The 20,144-nt window shown below is 44.1% G+C and overlaps 1 protein-coding gene across 4 annotated transcripts in view; it reads right to left on the bottom strand.

Annotated features, from left to right (window-relative positions):
- Positions 1–1,504: 1,504 nt before the first annotated feature.
- PAK3 (p21 protein (Cdc42/Rac)-activated kinase 3) overlaps positions 1,505–20,144 on the bottom strand; it is a 30,782-nt gene continuing 12,142 nt past the window's right edge. For 2 of the 4 annotated variants that reach the window (XM_009084773.1, XM_009084772.1), the window contains 11 exons: positions 19,290–19,327; positions 17,956–18,087; positions 17,184–17,346; positions 11,989–12,052; positions 9,206–9,254; positions 7,394–7,506; positions 6,430–6,547; positions 5,973–6,072; positions 5,347–5,543; positions 2,845–2,982; positions 1,505–1,758 (listed from right to left, as the gene is read on the bottom strand). In XM_009084773.1, coding sequence (XP_009083021.1) covers positions 1,669–1,758; positions 2,845–2,982; positions 5,347–5,543; positions 5,973–6,072; positions 6,430–6,547; positions 7,394–7,506; positions 9,206–9,254; positions 11,989–12,052; positions 17,184–17,346; positions 17,956–18,087; positions 19,290–19,327 — 1,202 coding nt within the window. In that variant the 3' untranslated portion in view covers positions 1,505–1,668. The remainder of the gene's footprint in view (positions 1,759–2,844; positions 2,983–5,346; positions 5,544–5,972; positions 6,073–6,429; positions 6,548–7,393; positions 7,507–9,205; positions 9,255–11,988; positions 12,053–17,183; positions 17,347–17,955; positions 18,088–19,289; positions 19,328–20,144) is intronic. The other 2 variants (XM_009084775.1, XM_009084774.1) reach the window with 1 other exon arrangement.

The raw sequence follows: 20,144 nt of genomic DNA, 5'->3' as shown, positions 1-20,144 counted from the left end.
TGCTGGCAAGACATGAAGGTGTTAAGTACCTTAAAGGCTCCGTAGCCCTTTGCAGGACCTGGTCCAAACATGAAGATCTACAGCAGAAAACTGTTTTACTCTGGGGTTTTTTGCTCACTGGGTGCACGTTAACTTCAGTTGCTGTGTTGAAGGTCTTGCACAAGGTGTACTCCTAAAATACAGCAACAAATACGCTGTGCAAATGCTTTTGCTGAGTGAAGCCACATTGCGTCTTTCTTTCAGAAATGAATAAATAAAACACAAATTGCATACTGAGACTATTCTGCTCCCTTCCAATCCGCTGACCAGTCAAGCACAATCCTCAGGCACATCCAGGTTCCCTCTCCCAGCACCTCAGCGCTGCGCAGTGCTTGCGGTGCACAGACAGCAGGGAGCAGCCTGGCTCGGGGCCTCTGGACATTGCTGCAATCCACTCTGAATCCATGCCTTGGCTCTCGCTCAGTGCACAGCTCCAGGTTTTAAGGCGCTTTCTTCCAGAGCTGCTGCTGCTGCACTGGCTCCTACAGATCCAAACTGTGCAGGTTGTCCCTCATGGTGGCCACAGGTCCCAGGGCAGGACTCGTGTGCCTCGAGGACGCTCAGCCTGCGGAGCAGCCTGGCTCCCTCCCCCTCTGCCCACAGTGCTGCAGACACTTTCCCAGGAGCTACAAGACAACCAGGAGAAGAACAGGCATTTCACAGCATGGCCCAATTCACCTCGGGAGCAGCTCACACCCAGTTTGGCTCTGAGACAGAAGGATTAGTCCAGTCCCAGGAAGGGGCAAGCACCCAGGGCTGGTCTCCTGCCGCTTGCTGCTACAAGTGCCTCCTTCCAGCCTGGCTCTGCGGATGCTCAGGCTGCTCTGTGCTCTGCCAGGGCTCTGCTGGGGCTCAGCACTGGGCACGGCTGGGCCCACCCTCACCTCACAGTGCTCTGACAGCTTTGCACCAGACAAGCCTTTCCGAGCACACCGACTGGTCTTTCTGCTCTTTCAGCTGAGTACGACTCTCCTCCAGGCCAAGAGATTGCAGTTAGTGATACAAATCCAATTGGCAAGAACCGAAACACTACACAGTCCCAGCTGAAGGCCTGTTTCTCCACAGGATGTTTTGCCTGTCCCACTCTTCATTCCTTTTTGGTTGGAAATGCAATTGCACTTTCTTCCTCTTCTAGAAATACCACGACTGAGCAAAAACTGGCGAGTGGGCCGTATTCCCAAGGCAGTGCAGTCTGGAGCTGATGAATGAAGGAGACCCTTCTCCAATTCCAAACCGTACCAAAAAGCCATAAATGGGACTTCCCCTCTTTAAGAAAGAACTGACAATTTAAAAGTGAATGTACAGCTTATTCACAGGGTGAGAAGGAAGGGAATCTTCCAACCAAATTTGCTTTACCTTGGAAACAACTGAGGCAGCAAAGCATTTTCTGTCATTACCTCTCTGTCCTTAGCCCCATTTCATCTTAAAAATAAATTAAGGAGCCAGAAAGCAGGAAGAAGACAAATAACTTTTTACTCCTTGAGGAACTGGGGTGGTCCTACTACCATGACTGTGACTGTTGGTTTGTTCATCCATCCATCTGTCCCGCAGCACGAGAGTTGAGGTTTTATAGAGTCTGTGTTCTCAGTTCTGCTCTGAGCTGGCAGGGCACAAAGCCGACCCGAAGTCCTAGCGGCTGCTGTTCTTAATTGCTTCCTTCGCTGCAATAATCAGAGGAGTGAGGCTGGAGAGTGGCTTGGCTAATTTTAAAAATGGATGCTGTCCAAAGGGAAAAAAAAAAGGAAGGAACCATTACTTTCCAAACTCAGTTCCTCACAGGCTAGAGCAGGATCCCACTGCGTACAAGAAATATGCAGAAATAGGGCTGAGGAGACTATCTGCACCTCTGTCTTCCTGTCCAGGACTTTGCTGTCACAGGCAAACATGGCCCACGATTCTGCTAATACATTTAGCCAGGTGTCTTTCAGCTTGCTGGGATTTTTGCCCTGTCAGTGCTCTGGGAATGCTGCTTGCTGTCCTAGGGCTTTGTTCCTTTCAGAAAACTCTAAAGACTCACTTAGGTTCCCCTTTTCAAGCTGGGCCCCTCTAAGGCCCACAGTGAGCTCCCCACAGCCTCTTCCTTCCCACAGACACATCTCTGACCACTTGGCTGGAACAGCTTTCATTAGGTTCCTCCTGCACCAACACATGTCAGGCCTCTGCACCTGCTATCATCCTACTTCAGTTCTTTTGTCACCAGGTAAAACTGCATGTTCCTCCAGTACAAAACTTCCACAGAAATGATCAGAGGATAGAACACCTCTCCTCTGAGGAAAGGCTGAGCAAGTTGGGGTTGTTCAGCCTGGAGAAGAGCAGGCCCTGAGGAGACCTCACATTGCCACTCTTCAATACTCCAAGCAGCTTGTAAGAAAGTTAGGGACATGTTTTTTAGCAGGGCCCGTGCAACAGGACAAGGGGGAATGGCTTTCAACTAAAAGAGGGTTGACATATATTTAATCTAATTAAGAAATTGTTTACAGGGAGAGTGGTGAAACACTGGCACAGGTTGCCCAGAGAGGTGGTAGGTGCCCCATCCCTGGAAACACTTGAGATCAGGTCAGATGGGGCTCTGAGCAACCTCATCTAGTTGAAGATGTTCCTGCTTAGTGCAGGGGAATTGGTCTAGATGACCTTTAAAGGTCCCTTCCAACCCAAACTGTTCTAGGATTCTATTTAGTTCTCATTTGAAAAGCACCAAGACTGGAGATCAATCTGAGGGAAAGCTGCCTGATGCCTTGGAGTTTATCTGACGGGGAAGCCCATCCCTCAGACAGCTGTTTCAGCTGCAGTTACCTTGTACCTTACCTGCAGAAGCTCCTTGGCAGACCCTCGCCTGTCCACATCCATCTCCAGGCAGCAGTTGAGAAAGTCTCGAAACACAGCAGACAGTCGCTCAGGGTTCTGCAGCTCTGGTGTCCCATTTGTAGCTATCAGATACAGCGCCTGGAGGAAAAGGGGACAGAACACTTTCATTCATACCCACAACTGCTCACACAGACCCCAGTTTTTAAGCTGCATTCTGCAGTGGCAGCCTCTTCCCTGGCAGAGGGCTGGAGATTATTTTTCTATACCAACAAAAAGAAAGTCCTGATGCACTCACAGCTATTCCAACATCAAAATGATCTTGCCTTGACAGCTGATTTCATTGGCTGACCTAGTTAGTATGAACTACATCAGCAAAATCACATTTTGCTTCTCCAAGTATTGACACCAGCTTTACAGGTCATTTTAAAGAGTCAGTGAGGTCTAAATATATTATTTCAAAGGATTATTACATAAACTGCATCTCCGCAGTGCTCACTGGTCCCTAAAGAACAGCTTCCATTAAACAAAAGTCATCAAGGTTTTTGCTCTGTTCTTGATAAAAAACCAGTTACTGGATGAAAAAAAGAAATCCATCAGCTTATTCCTTGGATAAAGAAACATAAACATTAGGAACCTCATGTTCAAACAGACATGTTAACTTGCATGCACAAATATCACACGATGAAAAGGCATAATTGGGCAGACAGGAGCCACCTGCAACTATGTCTTTCAGCAGTCTCTAAATTCCAGATCAGCTTCACTTATGTGATAAAAGAAGCACTTTTAACGGTCTCATCAGAAAAAGGACTAATTCCACCCCTATGGTAACCCTTTGCTCATTTTGATACTTAAGTAAACACAGTCATGATGTGTCCAACCCAGAAACTGCCAGGCAAGAAACAGGTTTTGGAGGTTTTGGCAGTTGGGTTAATGAAAGCTCAGGCTTGGTAACATGGAGAAAGTTGCTTGGGCTGTGAAATAGATATGTTCACCAAGTATTTCAAGAAATCTAACAACTACTACATGCCATCAGCTAATAAACTCTGCTGTAAAAACCAGTCTTGCTTATAAGCTCTCCTGTGTGGAGGCAGCTGAGACCTCTTACAGATATTCCTCTCAGGAATATCTGACTGAATTTGGTTAGAAACAGGAAATCCAGTTATCTTACTAACAGTTGTCCTAAGCTTCCTGAAGAGCCCTAATCAACATTTGAGGTTAAGGAAGCAGGGAATTTTCAGCATCCACATCAATAATGGTAACTCTCTTCACCTGTTTTTACTGCCTTATACAAGGCGACTGCATTTTTTGCAAGTGGAATCCAAGAATTCCTGGGGAATTCCAGGAAACAGAAGCAAAACTGGTGCAAAAACCTCTGCTTGTGCAACAGGGCTGCAGTGACACAGGCCTACTGCCACCCTGGCAGCTACACTGCACTCTGCCTACTCAGCATCAGTCTGAATCCAAACCTGCTTCTTTCTGATTGACTGTAATGAGGTGACACAATGCACATGTGTTCCCTGGAACCAAAAATCCCAGGGCACCTACCAAACCAAAGGAAGCCTCCCAAGAAAACTCAAGAAACCTTTTTCAAAAAGTGTGAAAGACTAAAATTTGTATAATTGATGTGTTCCTTTCCTAAGCAGCATGGCTGGGGGTACACCCTGACCATTCTGCTGTTTCTCCTGTCAGCCTGCATTACACAGCCTGGGTGCCACAGACCAGAGAGAGCACAGCCTTACAGCTAGGAGCAGCCCTAAAGGTCATGCTCTATTTTATTTCTAGTTTAACAAAATGTATGTATGTATGTATACACAAAGGTAAAAATCAATTTTCTCATAAATTCCTGCATTGTGTTAGGAACTCACTGTACATTTTGTTTCAGCCGTCAGTCATAAGGTTTTATCCTGGTATACACTCCTCCACTACTACATATTCACTTGGTGTAAGAAATGGCCATTTCACTTTAAGAAATTAGGATAAACCCAAAAACTTCAAAACACCTTAGTTTACTACAAGCATCTCTGCTAAAACATATTTTCAGAAATGTATGTGATAATAAACAAGTGTGGCATTACTAGAACCAGTGACCCTTCCTGGAAGGCTCAGGTAAACAATTGGTACTGGTCTGAAAAGAGTTCTGTGCCTCCAGGTACAGCTGCAATGCTTTTCAAAAAATCCCCCAACTGGAGAAACTTGCAGCTGAAAAATTCCTGTCAGTCACAGATACAGCTCAAACACAGTTCAAAAAGCACATGAGAAATTTCAAGCATCGCTGAAGGCCAAAACGGCACATTTCTGCACTGGCACATGTCACTTCTCTTCTGAGGTTTCCCAGTGATGCAATCAAAGCTGCAGCAGATGCTGATGTGCTCCAGGAACATTTTTAGAAGTGGGCCTTGGTGGAACTAGTTCAAGCGGATGTGAATGGGATTTTATCTTATGGGTGACAAAATACGGCACGGATTAGAAAGACAGTGGTATCTGATAGTACTTGCACCTTACCCTGAGAGGATTTTCATTAAGGTAAGGAGGCTCTCCTTCCACCATTTCTATTGCCATGATCCCAAGGGACCAAATGTCTACCTTGGGACCATATGCTTTTCTTGTTACAACTTCTGGTGCCATCCAGTATGGAGTTCCCACCATTGTGCTCCGTTTACTCTGCTCAGGGGTGATCTGAGCACAGAAGCCAAAATCAGCTGAGGAGAAAAACAGATACTGTTAAAGCCTGCTGGAATTATGAAACCAAGCACAAGAATTCCCCACTCCAGGCCTGAGAAGGCAGTATTGAATGTAGCTGGAAAAGCAGCTGTGCTCTGTTTCCTCAGGGCTGTAGCCAAGGAAATCCAGAGTTGACCACTTAAAGAAACCCTTGAGTTTCATGCAGTGGCTTTTATGTATTCCCTTGAAGCTTTAGATTGCAACTCCCTCCCTCTCGAAGGGCCACACACAAACCAACGCCACTCTTGACACCCTGGTTCCTCTCTAGACCTCTCTGCACGTTGCAGCTGTGCTCTCAGCTTGCAGCAGCTCCGTGTGCTCCCACAAGCACCACTTTTGGGGAACTGGCAGTCACCCCAAAGCAGCCCCACACCCCATGAATGCTGATCCTGATCAAGTATACATACTCAATTTGACAGATCCATCCATCCCAAGCAGAATATTGTCACTTTTGATGTCTCTATGAATTACTTGGTTAGAATGGAGAAAATCCAGTGCTTGCAGGCACTGATAGAGAAAAAAGAAACATGAGTATAAAAATTCATGACCTGATTTCATCACACAAGAAAGGAAATAGCTCTAAAATATTTACAGATTTCTAGGGGAACGGTGAGTAACGGCAGAACACGGTGCTGTCAAGAGGAAGAGCTTACTGCTCCAGCACTATTACAGTTGTGTCTAAGTGAAGGCCTATCAGCTTTTGAAGGAGAAACATCAGTTATTCCTATAGACTGTGCCCTGCACACAGAGGCAGAATGATGCTGCTGCAGTGGATGTGCTCTCTCTTCTCTGTATAATGCCAAGCACACAGAAACAGAAGCAGCATCGTGTCCGCGCAAACCGAAGCACAAGCAGATCCCTCACCTCGCGACAGACAGCAGCTATCTGTCCTTCATCCATGCAAGTCTCGGTCACAACGTCGGTTAAAGAGCCTCCAGCCAAGTACTCCATAACCACCCACAGTTCATCACCAACAAGGTAGCTGAAAGGACAAAACAAAGGTGTGGAGATGAATGTCATAGCTAAATTACCTAATAATCATAACTCTACAGCTGATTTTTGGTTTCCAGGTCACCTGTAAGCAAAGACAGAATAAAACAAAAAGCAGACATTCCATCTAGGCTCTACAGTACTTGGAATCTGCATAGTCTGAATGAGAAAGGCACATTTATGAAAAAGGAGATCGTCTTAGGTGACAAGCAAGTAAAAAATGCAGTTTGGAAACAGCAAAGATAAATGTGGAACCAGGACACATGCCATCAGCTGGTTCATCATCTTAACTCATAAATTCCACAGCAGCTCCAGGAACAAGGCAACACAGCTTTCAGAGTTATCCATGGGAGGAGGCTGTGCACCACTGGGGACAGAAGTTGGTCAAACATTTGGAAAACCTTGCAAAAAATATATTCAGAAACAGGAAAAGACAAATGAAAAAACGGCAAATTAGTTGTTTCTGGAAACAAGAACCTAGTCTTCCTGGCATCCACAGCAATGGAAAATAGTTGTGAAGAGTCCAAGGGAAATAATTTCTACTAGCACTTCTGGTAAGACACAGAAAAAACCAAACCCCAACACAACACAACGACATGAAGGTAGTGAACTGACAGGCTGTTGTTTCAGGAAGACATGGCCCAGTCAGGTTTTTGAAAACAGGCTTCCAACTACACATGCCAGAAGAGATTAATGCAGAGCCAATGCCATCTCCTCCCATCCACTGGAGATGAGAAGAGAAATAATAAGGAGCTCCACGTTCTGCCAGTGACCAAAGGGTCTTTTTGGCTTGCAGTGTGTAAACGAATATCCGTGCAGTAATACCAGGATTACTTACCTGTCTAAATAGTTAACAATATTGGGATTCTTATTTTCCCTCATGACCAGGATTTCATTGATAATTAGTTCCTTTTTGGGCTGCTGCTGGAGATTCATTTGCTTTATGGCCACCTAAAATGACATTGAAAACCATTAACCTGAGTAGTTTGTTGCACAAGATCAGAATGAACATGGACTCAGCAATTATATGATGTTTGTTCATTATTTCAGCAACTGCTGCTGCTCTTGGTTGAGTAACAAAGCAAACACAGACATACATTACGGATAAAATGCTGACCTAAAAAGACCATTAAGGTTCCAATACAAAAATACAACCCTAGCACTTTCCAACCTCTTGAATTTTGACTTTGCTATTCTAAAGAACATTCTTTAACACAGTTTACATTTGCACTTATTGTCTGGCTTCAAAAAAATAATCCAGGTACTGGTATTTTATGAATACTCCCAGGGTTATCAGCAGGGCTTAGGGATTTTAGACCCCTTGTAGACACTCATCTAAGCACAGTTACCATGTGCAGCACTGCAGGTGGATAAGGAACTACCAGGACTCAGATCTGAATCTTTGCTGACAGAATTCAGGAATCTGAAGCTGGAGCCCCAGAGAGCAGTAGGATTCTCTAAAACACCACCTCGACTGTTTATTACTAACATGATCTCTGTAATGTGCTGTCACTGGACCAATACACAACTGTATTGTTACCGGCTGCAGTAAGACTAAAACACAACATTGCATCCCAAACATGATCTCTCCTTGATTATGTCTTACATTATACTTTGAAGATCAAATGCATGATGGAAAAAATGCTACACAATATTACTGTCTGAACCTGGGATTAAGATAAATTGGGCCTGAATGGCAGCAGTCACCATCAGCTTGTTGATGCCTTAGCAGATTTAGTAATTAAGACTGAGCTAATGTGTCCTAGCTACTTAGATACCTCCGCCCTCCTTCTTTCTGGTAGTTAATACAGACAGAGTCTTTCCAAAATTAAGCAAAATAATGAAGCTAATTATTCCTCACAGCAATAGGCAAATCTGTGACCACCTCCAGGGTTCTCCAAAGGCCTCTCATTACGACAGATCTTTTGATTTTACAAGCTATATTGCTAACTGATCTGTGGCCACATGCACAGGCAGATTTTATACTCCAAATGTACAGAGTTAAATTGTATATTTAGACCAACATTCTCTGTAAAAGCACAACTTCATGCACACTGAGGAGCAGAGACAGAACAATTTCTGAACCAACACATTTACAATGGCAGTAAAAATGATCTACTTTTCCCTCCCTTTTGTACTTTTCATCAGCACAAAAGCTTGCTGGGATTCCTTAACAGATTTCTCTCCATTTAAAAAAACATTCAGGGATGATGAAACATTGTTGGGACCAACCATACGGCAGAGAGCACCAACCAGTTCTGAAGACAGACTAAGTAAAAAAATAATTCTCTTACAATTGGCCCTAAAAGCTGTGGGTGAAGCATCCAGCCAAGCACAGAGAGCACCAAGGCTCTCACTGATTCTAGGAATTCAGTCACCTTTTCAGGCCTCAGTTCCAGTGTTGCTGAAAAGCATTTGGCCATAGTAAGTGTTCAGTTTTGAGGCACAGAACCACATTGCCCTTAAAGAGCTTTCACTGAAAAGCTGAAGACAGCAGCTGATGGATTTTGCCAGCTGACACTAGTCTGGGCTTCAGAGGAATAGTCTTCATGGGAAAAATGTAGTGGCCTCCCAAAGCTCCAGCCATAGCTCACACCAGAGGGGAAAGCACTCAACAGCTGCAAAATCCACTGCGATTTTTGACACTTACCTCCTGTCCTGTGGCAATGTCAATTGCTGTATAAACGGTTCCTGAAGCCCTGGAAACAAAACAGCAGCAAAGAAATGTGAAACCATTTAGTCTCTGGAAGTGAAAGCCAGCCCAGACAGGAGACTTCTGCAGCCTGGAGGGTTTATAACCACCTTGGCACATCTCTTCAGCCAACAGCACGGCCAGCCCAACAGCCCTTTGCCATTCAGGGTCTCCAAGAGAAAACTTAGGTTCAACATGAAGCAAAAGGGCTGGTGCCAATCTCCAGTGCACATGCCAAATTATTCTAGTTAAAAACCTAAGGGGTGTGTGTGTCTACAGAAAGTGGAAAATAATAGATTTAATTCTTTTCCATAAAAGGTCAACAACACTTATTCAGAATTGCTAACATAAAATAAAGTCTTATCAGGCTTTATTTCAAGGCAGCTCCTGAAATGAGAATGTTTTTGGAATGTTCCAGGCCACCTGTGAGGAGCTGAGAAAAAGGTAATGTAAGTAAAGCTGTGCATTAATTGCACAGGCTCTGTGTTTTGGTATTATGAACTTTTACTTCTAAGGAACTAATTTCTGATCTGTAATGTTTAATCAGTTCTGCAATACCTTGGGTTTACTGCAGTTAGGCACGTGCCAGGGCTCACCATTAGATGAATGTCCCTGTGATGCAGTCCAGTACAAACCCAGGCTGCTCATGGCTCCACACTAATTTGTCTTGCTAGCAAGAGCTAACACTGCTTGAGCAAACACAACCTCTTTATCAAGCGCTCGTTAACTAGGTTTCCTCCAGTATCAGCAACATTTTTAGTTATCTGCTGGAGATAGATGACAAACCAGGGACTCAGCACTGACCTGTTCTGCAGCACAGGCTGCTGATTACTGTTCACTGCAAAGTGGCTGTAAAACCATCACACTGTTGACTGACTTACCAGCTGTATGAGACCATGAAGTGCTACGTACCAGTCAAGCTGCTTTTCCTTAGGTAAGCAGCTGCTCCCTACTTGCAGTTCTCTGAGCAGCCACACCTCTTGCTGCCCTGCAGTGCTCTCATTAACAGGTACTAGAAACCTATTCACTTCCAACACTACCACTTGCCTTTGGCATGACTGTACCCAACTCACTGCAGAGGTGAGCAGCTCAGGAATAGACGTCTGCATCAACTAAACACATCAGCACCTTCCGAGGCAGTGCCTCACGCCCAGCCCTGCTGCAGACAGACACACTAACCCCAGCCATGCAGCACTCTGGGTCCCCCTGATCACCCTGTTTGGTTACCTTCCTGACGATTTTTCTTCTTTAGGATTTTTCCCTATCACTGTAAATTGACCTGTGGTATTACAGGCATGAGTTGGTTACAGCAGCACACTCAGTCCTCTCTAAGGAGGGCATGCATTCTTCAGGTTGTACTAAAAGCTGGAGGAAAGCAATTTAGATACCCTTTTAGGCCAGATATTGGCCACTTGTCTTTCCACCAGCTGTCAAGGCACCTTTGTACAAGCTCACCCCTAGGACTATTAGAATAAAAGACTATGAGGGCAATGGTCACATTCTTACAGTGACAGCAATAATCTGCTTCCCACGCATGTTTATTCTGCTCTCACTTCTTCAACTGACACTTCTGAGAGAGTGGCACAACTCTAAGTGTCCACTGACATTTACAAATGACAGTAACAACAAAAGCTTCGGGTAGAAAGCAAGCTGGAATTTGATAAAGGGCTTTTAGACAATGAATGGAGCAGAAACACCTTCCCACAAGGGCCCAGCCAAACCAGAAATCCAAGATAAACTCTGCCAGAGAAAGAGCAGGAGTGTGTCTGCCCTTCTGCAGTCTGTACCCATGCTAGGTCAGCAACAGGCTACCCTGAGCTCAAACCTCACAAACAGTTAAGGCAGAAAAATATCTCCCAATGCCAGGAAACAGCTTCTGTCCTACACTGACAGCAGTGTGATCCTGGTGTTACACAGATGGTGACAGCCCTCCTGGAACTACAGCACTGCCAAGCGAACTCTGATGGTGCAGGCAGTCTGTCCATATTTAAAATGCAAATCAGATACCTAATTTTGAGGTAAGTTCTTTTGTTCTTGCCTCCTCACACAGGAAACATTTCCAATCTATCCAATTTACAGTAAGCAAAGCCGAGTTTCTACAGGGAACAGTTTGGGTGTTTATTTTCAGAAAATGCCTAAAACCTGCAGGCTCCATGAGGGATGTGCCATCAGGCAGATGATGCATTTTCCTCTCAAGTGCACCAGCACTGTGTCTGTTACTGAATTTTTGATCTTTACTACCTCTGGTAGAAAAGAGAGCTTATTATTTCATCTCTGGCTTCAGTTTCTAAACTATGTGGTTATAATCCTGACCACTGAACACTGTTAAAAGAAAAATATTTGAAAGATTGTTATTGAGAACTGTTATCTGACAGGTACTGGGTGGCAAGTTGCTCTTTTAGGCAATACATTTTTTTCTCCTTTCTTGAATGCAGTCATACTGTTTATTTTGAGACACACAAAAATGATTTATCCTAAGAAAATAAGCAAATGTGCCACACACTGGAGGGACAAGAGATCTTCCAGGTCCTGCTCCTTGAGCCAGACAAGATATTCCCAGCATTACATTGTCTTTGATGATGCTTTCTGACTACAGTTATGAATTCTGATCAGTACTGAGAGACAGGAGGATCTAAACCAGTGCCTGAATATGTTTGGAGCTTGTGTGACTTCATGTTTGGTATCACACCATCAAAACACTTGTCCAATGGTTTTGCTTAAGTAACTGGAATTGGACTTACCCTTGGCCAATTTTTTCAAATCGAGTGTATTTCTTCTTAGGATCTCCCACGCTCACAATGCTCCCTGGAAGAAACAAAATGAAAGATGCTCACTCAAAACAGAGATACAGTCTTCCAGCAGATCCAAAATGCAGCTCCACTCTCTGGGGCTGTGAGCTGGGTAACAACAACAACAACAGCAACAACAGGCAGCTCCACAGCACACATGGCCTCCACAAGGACTGATTTTCTACAGTTCTTTTAAACACATGGAGAAACATTCAGAGCAGACAGAGATCAGAAAAGAACAGGTACTAATGCAAGTGTTTGTCCCCTACAAACATTAAGGAGAGAAGAAACAACAGTGCCTTTATTTTCCTGGGAAAACTAAAGGGGTGTGATTCAACAAAAGGTTTGATACTTACAGAGAGTCAATGCACCTTGGGTTCTGGAATCAATTTGTATGAACAAAAATGTTCAAAACAAATAAACATTTTTGGAACAGGAAGAATATTGCAAAGTGTTTACAGGAGAGGAAGGAATCTTCCCAACCTTTCAGCAGTTTGCCAAAATGATGCCTTTATGTTTTTAAATAATAGCATCTCATGTTACAATCAAGAATGATGGGTCTGTAAGAACTAGGACCCCCATCACTGATTACCACACTAAGTTCTGCAGATGACCTTGCCTGTGCCATTTGAAGAACCACACTGCTTGTCTTCAGCCTGGGCTGGATCAGTCACTAGCATTTGACGCTTCCTTTCAACACCACAAACACACTGTTCTTCACAAATCGGCACAGCCAGGATGGGTAAAAAGGACAGCAATGCTCCTCAGGCACTGGTGTGACACACAGCCCAAATGAGATGCTGATCCTTTCACGAGTCCAGGCGATGGATGCAGAGCACAGCCCAGACAAGGGGTTGCTCAGCAGCTCTGTCCTGCAGCAGTGGTCGAGCTGTGCAGTGTGAGCAGGAGGCTTATGCCTTCTCATCTCACATCCTTTCATCCAGTCAGCTAGAACAGAGTCCCAGAGTCCTCTGGTCATGTTCTACTCTACTGAAAGGTTATTTTGTAGTGAAAACCTGCTCTAGAGAAGCAGAATGAGCTTTATCTTATAGTGTTTCAGTGAGATGAAACTATGAAAAGTTAACCAGCTTCTTCAAAGTATTACATCCCGGGCTTGGGCTCCAGACAGTCCAGCTCCTCTGACCCTTGCAGGATGGCAGAGCAGGGCAGGACCACTTCAGGCTACTTGAGACTGTGTTGGCATCCCCAGCCAGCAGGCAGGCTCACACTGCCATCATCACTGGCTGGCGCTCCTGGAGTGCTGGGTGAGGGCAGTGAGTACTGCAGGGCAAAGGAACCCTCTTCTCCTGCAGCTCCCATTAGCACTCTTGCCAAGGGCTGCAGAAGTGTTTTAGCAGAGAGTGTACCAGATGGTGCTGATGCCCTGTCTTCTTGCCGTGCTGGCAGGCAGAATTCCTGGCTAGGCATCCAGTCAGATGCCCATTTGGATGCTAAAGCCCTCTGCTCCAGAGAAGTGGCCTGGACAGGGGGAGAGGTGTGTCTTACTACTTACAGAGAATGGTGCATCACCTAGTTTTGTTTTGGATGTACAGGTAAACAAATAAGTATGTGTTTGTACTTGGGATACAGCAATACTGCCAGATCAGTCAAAGGAAATATGCTGCAGAACACTGAAAGTCTTTCCTTCTGAACTCATCTTCTATTTCTGTGATGCATGTTACAAGGTAAATCTTTAGAGGTCATTTGTATTGAGCCATCACCTTAGGCATCATTATTTGCATTTTATCTAGGAAACTACTGGACCAGAAAAAACAATACTATTGCTTTAATTAAGCCTTCAGATTTGTTTGAGTCTATCAGATTTTGGCTCTTTCATCAGACACAAACACAATATCCAATTACTGCTTTCTTTCCTTCTTGTTCAGGCTCTCTACACTTCCAAGTGGGCAAGAAGGCATCAAGCAGGGCAAGCTTTAATTTCTTTTATTTTAGGTTTCAGGGGCATGAGCTCCATGATGGGTGATGGAGCCTGACTGTCTCACACTGGACTGTCTCACACCCTGTGCTCACAACCCGAGGCTCTGCAGCAGTAAACTGAACAGTGCTGTAAACCTGTGCTGGGCTGGACAAAAGGATCAACAAGGTGCTCTCAGTGTCTGTCTAGGTGCTATTTTCAGCAAGATAATGGAACTGTGTGTCTATTAGAAGAGGTATCAGAAGTTCATGAAGTTCACTCATGGTAAATGACTGCAGAACAAAGATTTCGAAAAATCATTTTCCAAATTTGCCACTGATTTTGCAGTTCAGATTTCCAGAGTTTTTCCTCAAGACCTTAGTAGCTGCTTTCCCAAGTTAGCTGTTTGTGGCTGGTTTCCTGTGCTTAAGCTAATGAACATTAAATATTACAGCATTAAGATCAACGAAGTCACAGATACACAGCTCCTGCTCAGACAAGCACTCCCTTTTGTGGACAAAAGATAAACATTTCAGCTGTTTTGATGCCTTTAAGCACTTTACTTTATCAAGTCTTAAATTAAGTGGGTAAGAAACCAGAATTGGGCCAGTTCTGTTTTATAGTTATCAATGGTACATAGTTGTGATTTCATTACAGACAGAATTTTGTTTGATCTTATCACGGTATTACAGGTTTTACTCCCTAATAAAACTCTAATAAAAGCTCTAAAAGAACATGAGTTATTTCAAGCATAAAAGAATTATGAAAGCAATTTTAGATAAAAGAGGGCAGGGGACATCTTCCTAAAAGCAGCACAAAAGCTTGTGAGGGAAGTAGGCAAGGTGGAGTGGCCATATGAGTTAAAACAGAACAAGCACCACACTGCGTCAGTATAATTAGCCCAGGCAACTAAGGAAAAAACATCATCCCCGTTTTCAGATAGCTTCATGAATGCACGAAAATATTTTCATTGTTCATATCACAATTTTCCCAAGGAAACCTTGCTCACTTGGTATCAAATTGTTAAGCAAGAAAAAGCATGAACGCATGTAACATTTCAAAGATAGAATCCCCAACAACCAAGGGCTTAGTCCTAACCCAGTGTACACAGAAGCTTGAATAAATGATATACATACTTACATTCATGGATGCAGGGTGCCTGCAAATCTCATGGGGGAAGCCTGCCTCAAACATTTAGTGTCAGCTGAGGAAGTGTAATTCCTCTCTCTATAAGCTGACATACCTGCAGGTAACTATCTGCTCTGGAATTTATTTCATTGTGCTCTCAGCTAAAGCTATCAAACTTATCCCTTGGATACTCTCTAATGGCACTGAGATTCAGTTCTTTATAGCCATGTCAAGCTGCGAAGGGTGCAGAACATTCTATGCAAATCTCACAGCTAAGGAAGGCCTCAGCCTCTGTAGCCACACAGTTATCAGTGGCAGGGCAGGTATGACAAAAAGGTGAGGCATTGACAATCACTGTGAAGAAGCCACAGCCAGACTGCAGCCAGTTACATGCAGTTACCCCCATTAAACACAGAACACTATTGGCTTTGAGACAGACATGAGGTGGTGTAATCAATCTGCTTTTTGTCCTAACAGTTAATGGCAGACACAGAGTGAACATGGCTGTGTTCTGAATCCAACCATTTACTATCTGAGAACGCAGCACTGGCAGCTATTACATGCAAGAAGCAGATTAAATTGGTTTCACTGCAGAATCACAGAGGGTGCAGGGGTTGGGGCCAATGGTTAGGATTCTAATAGTACTAACTGGCTGGGAATTAGCCATGAAAAAGTGCCATGTATCCGAGGAATATAGAGTGGATGCACCTTCAGTCAGTAAGTCACTGAGGTGCTGGAGCGTGTCCAGGGAAGGACAACAGATCCAGGGAAGGGTCTGGAGCACAACTCTGATGAGGAGTGGCTGAGAGAGGTGGAAGGTGTTCAGCCTGTAAAAAAGGAAGCTCAAGGGGGACCTTACTTAGCCATGAAAAAGTGCCATGTATCCGAGGAATATAGAGTGGATGCACCTTCAGTCAGTAAGTCACTGAGGTGCTGGAGCGTGTCCAGGGAAGGACAACAGATCCAGGGAAGGGTCTGGAGCACAACTCTGATGAGGAGTGGCTGAGAGAGGTGGAAGGTGTTCAGCCTGTAAAAAAGGAAGCTCAAGGGGGACCTTACTGCTCCCTACAACTACCTGAAAGGAGGTCCCGGTGGGGTGGGGGTTGGTCTCTTCTCCCAGGCAACTAGCAGCAGAACAAGGGGAAATGGCCTCAAGCTGGGCCAGGGGAAGTTCAGGTTGGACATTAGGAAAAATTTCTTCACTGAAAGAATGCTTAAGCACTGGAAAAGGCTCCGAAGGGAAGTGGTGGAGTCACCATTCTCAGAAGTGTTCAAAAAATGAATAGACATGGCACTTCATGATACAGTTGAGTCAGCATGGTGGTAATTGGTTAAAGGCTGGACTTAATGATCCTTGAGGTCTCTTCCAACCTTAATGAGTCTATGATTCTATCTTTAAAAGTATAGAATTAAGTAAAAAGGGATTGTTATAAATTGTATTTTTTAATTTTTGAGGCACGTTGAAAACACCTTCTATTCTACCCATGGTATCAGTTGATGTTCTTTCACAGGAGAACTTGCTGACAAGTATGTAAATTCTTATAAAAACAAACTGTAGAAGAAGGAGGAGTAGTAACAGTCATAAAAAGGACAGCAAGAGAATAGTTGAGAGCTCCTTGAGGCTGAAGGAATTAGCTTAGTGCTGTAGTTGTTTACCTGTAGAAAACATCAGCACCCTCCAAACACAAACAACCCCAAAACCCAACAGACTTCTGCAAAGTATTTTGGCCCTGATGGCTTGGGAGAAGTCAGGAGTCTAAAGAGAATTTAGGAACCCAAAAATGCTGTTCAATTTGACCATTAGCACACAGAAGTACACCAGGTCATTCACTAGGTCACAGTATTCTGCTCAACCAGAAACTACCTCCACTTTTGCCTTTAGCCTAGAGGGAAGCTGAGGCAAACCCAATCCAGTCCGAGCTGCCCTCAGAGGCAGAAGGAACACCCAGAGAGCTCTCACTGCCTCGAAGCGCAACAACAGTTTCTGTAGGGAAGGTATAAATTACTCTGTGATGCTACACTGAGGAGGAACATTTGGCACAGCTAATGCTGAGACACGCATGCAGTACACTGCTCTAGCAGACACAAAATACATAATACATACTCAGTTTCTCTAGGATCTCCTCATCTGTCATCTTGGACTTTTTTCGCTGCCGGTCTGTGTTTCTGTACAGAGTGTTTGTGTTTGAGTTTTCAGGCTGGGGTGTGGTGGCTTCCTTAGCTGGTGCTGGTGCAGCGGCAGGTTCAATTACAGAGCGTGTGTAGATCTGTGACAAGAAATTATTTTGTGTCAGAAAGGTGGCTGGCAGGGATGCCCCTGAGATGATATTTCAAATGCAAACCCTTAGGAAGATGCTGTTGGCCACATCCAGGGCTCTAAAACTGTTTGGTTTTACTGTTCACTTCTCAAACTGAATGGGTAAAAATGAAAGGTTACAAGTTCATGTCCAGTTTCATGTTCAGTTTTCATGGATTTTCTGAAATAGAGGCCAGGTACCTCCAGGAGACAGTGCCTACTACATATCCTGTGAGGGTATGAACTGTATCTTTGGACCACTCTCCTCTGACAGGGAGCCTTGCACAGGTAGTGTGCACCAAGTGTCTCACTTTTACACCTGTAGCATTAAAGAACATCATGCTGCCTCTTACCAGACACGAAGAGAAACTCACAGTCCCTGTCAGAATCCCAGGAAACTGATGTCTAAAAATGAAACTTCAAAACCTGTTTCCCAGGTATCAGTGTCAGGGGTGAAGCACAGTGTCATGGCAGGGCTCCATCCCTCAGCACCTTCAGCCATGAACAGCAGTGCTGTCTGATCAGCAACTTGTAGCTCTGCATTGCACCAAAGACAGGGTTGACCAAAGCTGCCACTTACTGATTTTGTGTGCTCAGGCCGTGGTGCAATAACAGGTGGAGGTTCATTGTCATCTTCCTCCTCTTCATCGTCCTCATCCTCTTCTTCAGACACAGATGGAGCCAGAGGAGGTTCTGATGCTGTTTTTGTGCTCTGTGGACAGACACTAGCGTGAGTGACAGTCACCACTCTACCACTTGGAAGGTTTGATAGTTAGATACAACTTAAAGGCTTCTTAAGACATCAGAAACCCACCTAGACATGCATGTGCTCTTTTGGGCCTCAGTTCCAAGTTACACACAGCACAACACAATTTAAAGCTATTTAAAGTGAGGCAAATTGAACTCCACCAGTCCCAGCTGATGCTCAGAGACAGAGGCTTATATCATGTTGTCCCAAATTTGCTGGTGAAACAAAAGAATTAAAATGTTCCTTGTGAAGTGTTTACAACCTGCTTTAAAGCTGGCTACAACAGGCCAGTTAAAGAACTGAAGCAAATCAGAGGCACCTTTCTAAGTATTCACATCTCACTGGTGTTCCCTTTAAAATATCATCCCTTCGGCCCAGTGGAAATACCAGTAAGGGAAGCCCACAGCAAGTAGGGAGACTTAAGCCAGTAACTTTGGAAAGCTGAGATCCTGAGCGTCTCACTACTGCCTCTGTCTGCTGGAAGAAAATACCACACCATCTGCCAAAGCTGTTGGAAGGCTCACTCTGCTCTGGTGAACGCCACGCTTCCTCTGAAAAGTGTTGTTTTATTAAAGACAAGGGAAGTGGCATTGATTGAAAATCTGAAGTGTGAATACTCGAAGATGATTTTCATTTCATTACACACACTCTGCTGTGTAATCACAAATCTCACATGAAGTTGCTTAACACTTACAAAGAAAAGCCAATCCCCATCCACTTGCTATTTAATGCACTAACAATAACCCTAATAAATTTGATGAGTATTAATGTGGATGTCATTCCTACATCTCTGGAATTGCTATTGCAATCCAGCATTAATTAGAGCGGATAGTTATTTAAAACTTTCTTTCAGTGGTTCTGGTGAGTTACATATCAATTATAACCTCATTTAGATTCAGCTATATATTCAGCTGTACTAAGGAGGAATCATGAAATTTTATAGAAATGGGATTTTAAGTTGTTAAAACTAAATTAAAATGGGCTCATTAGATAGTGCTGCATATTGTTGTGAATTATATATTCCACCATGGCTAAAACCAGCAAGCAAAACCAACTTTCACCAGTCTGAAACCTCTTAAACAGAAAATTAAAAACCAGTCAACTAAAGCTCACAGCTTTCTAGACTCTTAAACAGTAGGCACACCAAAGGTTACACTCCCACTCACCGAAGGATGGGCTTCAATGTATCCATGGGCGCTTTTATCTGCAGGGAAAATGAACCAGAGGCTGTTAGGAACCAGCTGTCTGTGTGGGGATCCCACGGAAACAGTCAACCCAAAGAGAGAGCATTTTTCTTTCACAACATCCCCCCAGGAGTAACACTTCTTTTACACAGCAAGGAAGAGAACAGGACAATATACCAGGTTGTGTCTATGTTTTGCTCTGGGTTGCCAGTAAATAAAATACATAGAAACTTAGTCAGGAAAATTGTTCCATAACGGTCAGTGCATCTGTTCTACCCAAGGGCTAAAGCAGCTTGTTCTCCTCTCTTTCCTGTACTTAATTTTTTTTAAAATAAATTGCATTAATTAATTCTCACTAGCTTGCTGGAAGTGTTTCCCCTGAAAAGCTCCCTCAAAATCCCCCTTACTTGTGGCAGTTCTGTAGTGACACAGTACAGGAACAGCTCCTGGGTTCAGGAGCACACACCAACTGTTTTAAGTTCGTGGTTCATCCAGAGGGAACTGCTGTTTCAGCACACAGTAAGTGTCGTTAGACAGTCAAAACCTTTAATGCTTTCCCTCAGTTCTGGAGATAACTGCACAGTTTTTAGAAGGACTTCTGAGAAGTTCTCCCAGCCTGCATTTTGGAAATTGCCTTGGTTGAACATCAAACTGAGGAAATTACAGGCTCTGCTGCCACAGACAATCCCAACAAGGGAAGGGAATCCCTGCAGGTTACATTCCAAATGCTGCCCACACCTTACTGCCCAGGGACACCCCCTTTTTAGCTAAAGCTGTTGATAGGAGCTCTACCAAACTAATGGCATCTTAATGCCATTTTTGGTTAAGAAATCAACT

This window comes from Acanthisitta chloris, unplaced genomic scaffold, assembly GCF_000695815.1.
Source record: "Acanthisitta chloris isolate BGI_N310 unplaced genomic scaffold, ASM69581v1 scaffold8181, whole genome shotgun sequence".
Classification (NCBI taxonomy): Eukaryota; Metazoa; Chordata; class Aves; order Passeriformes; family Acanthisittidae; genus Acanthisitta; species Acanthisitta chloris.
This window is presented reverse-complemented; position numbering and strand designations above follow the sequence as displayed.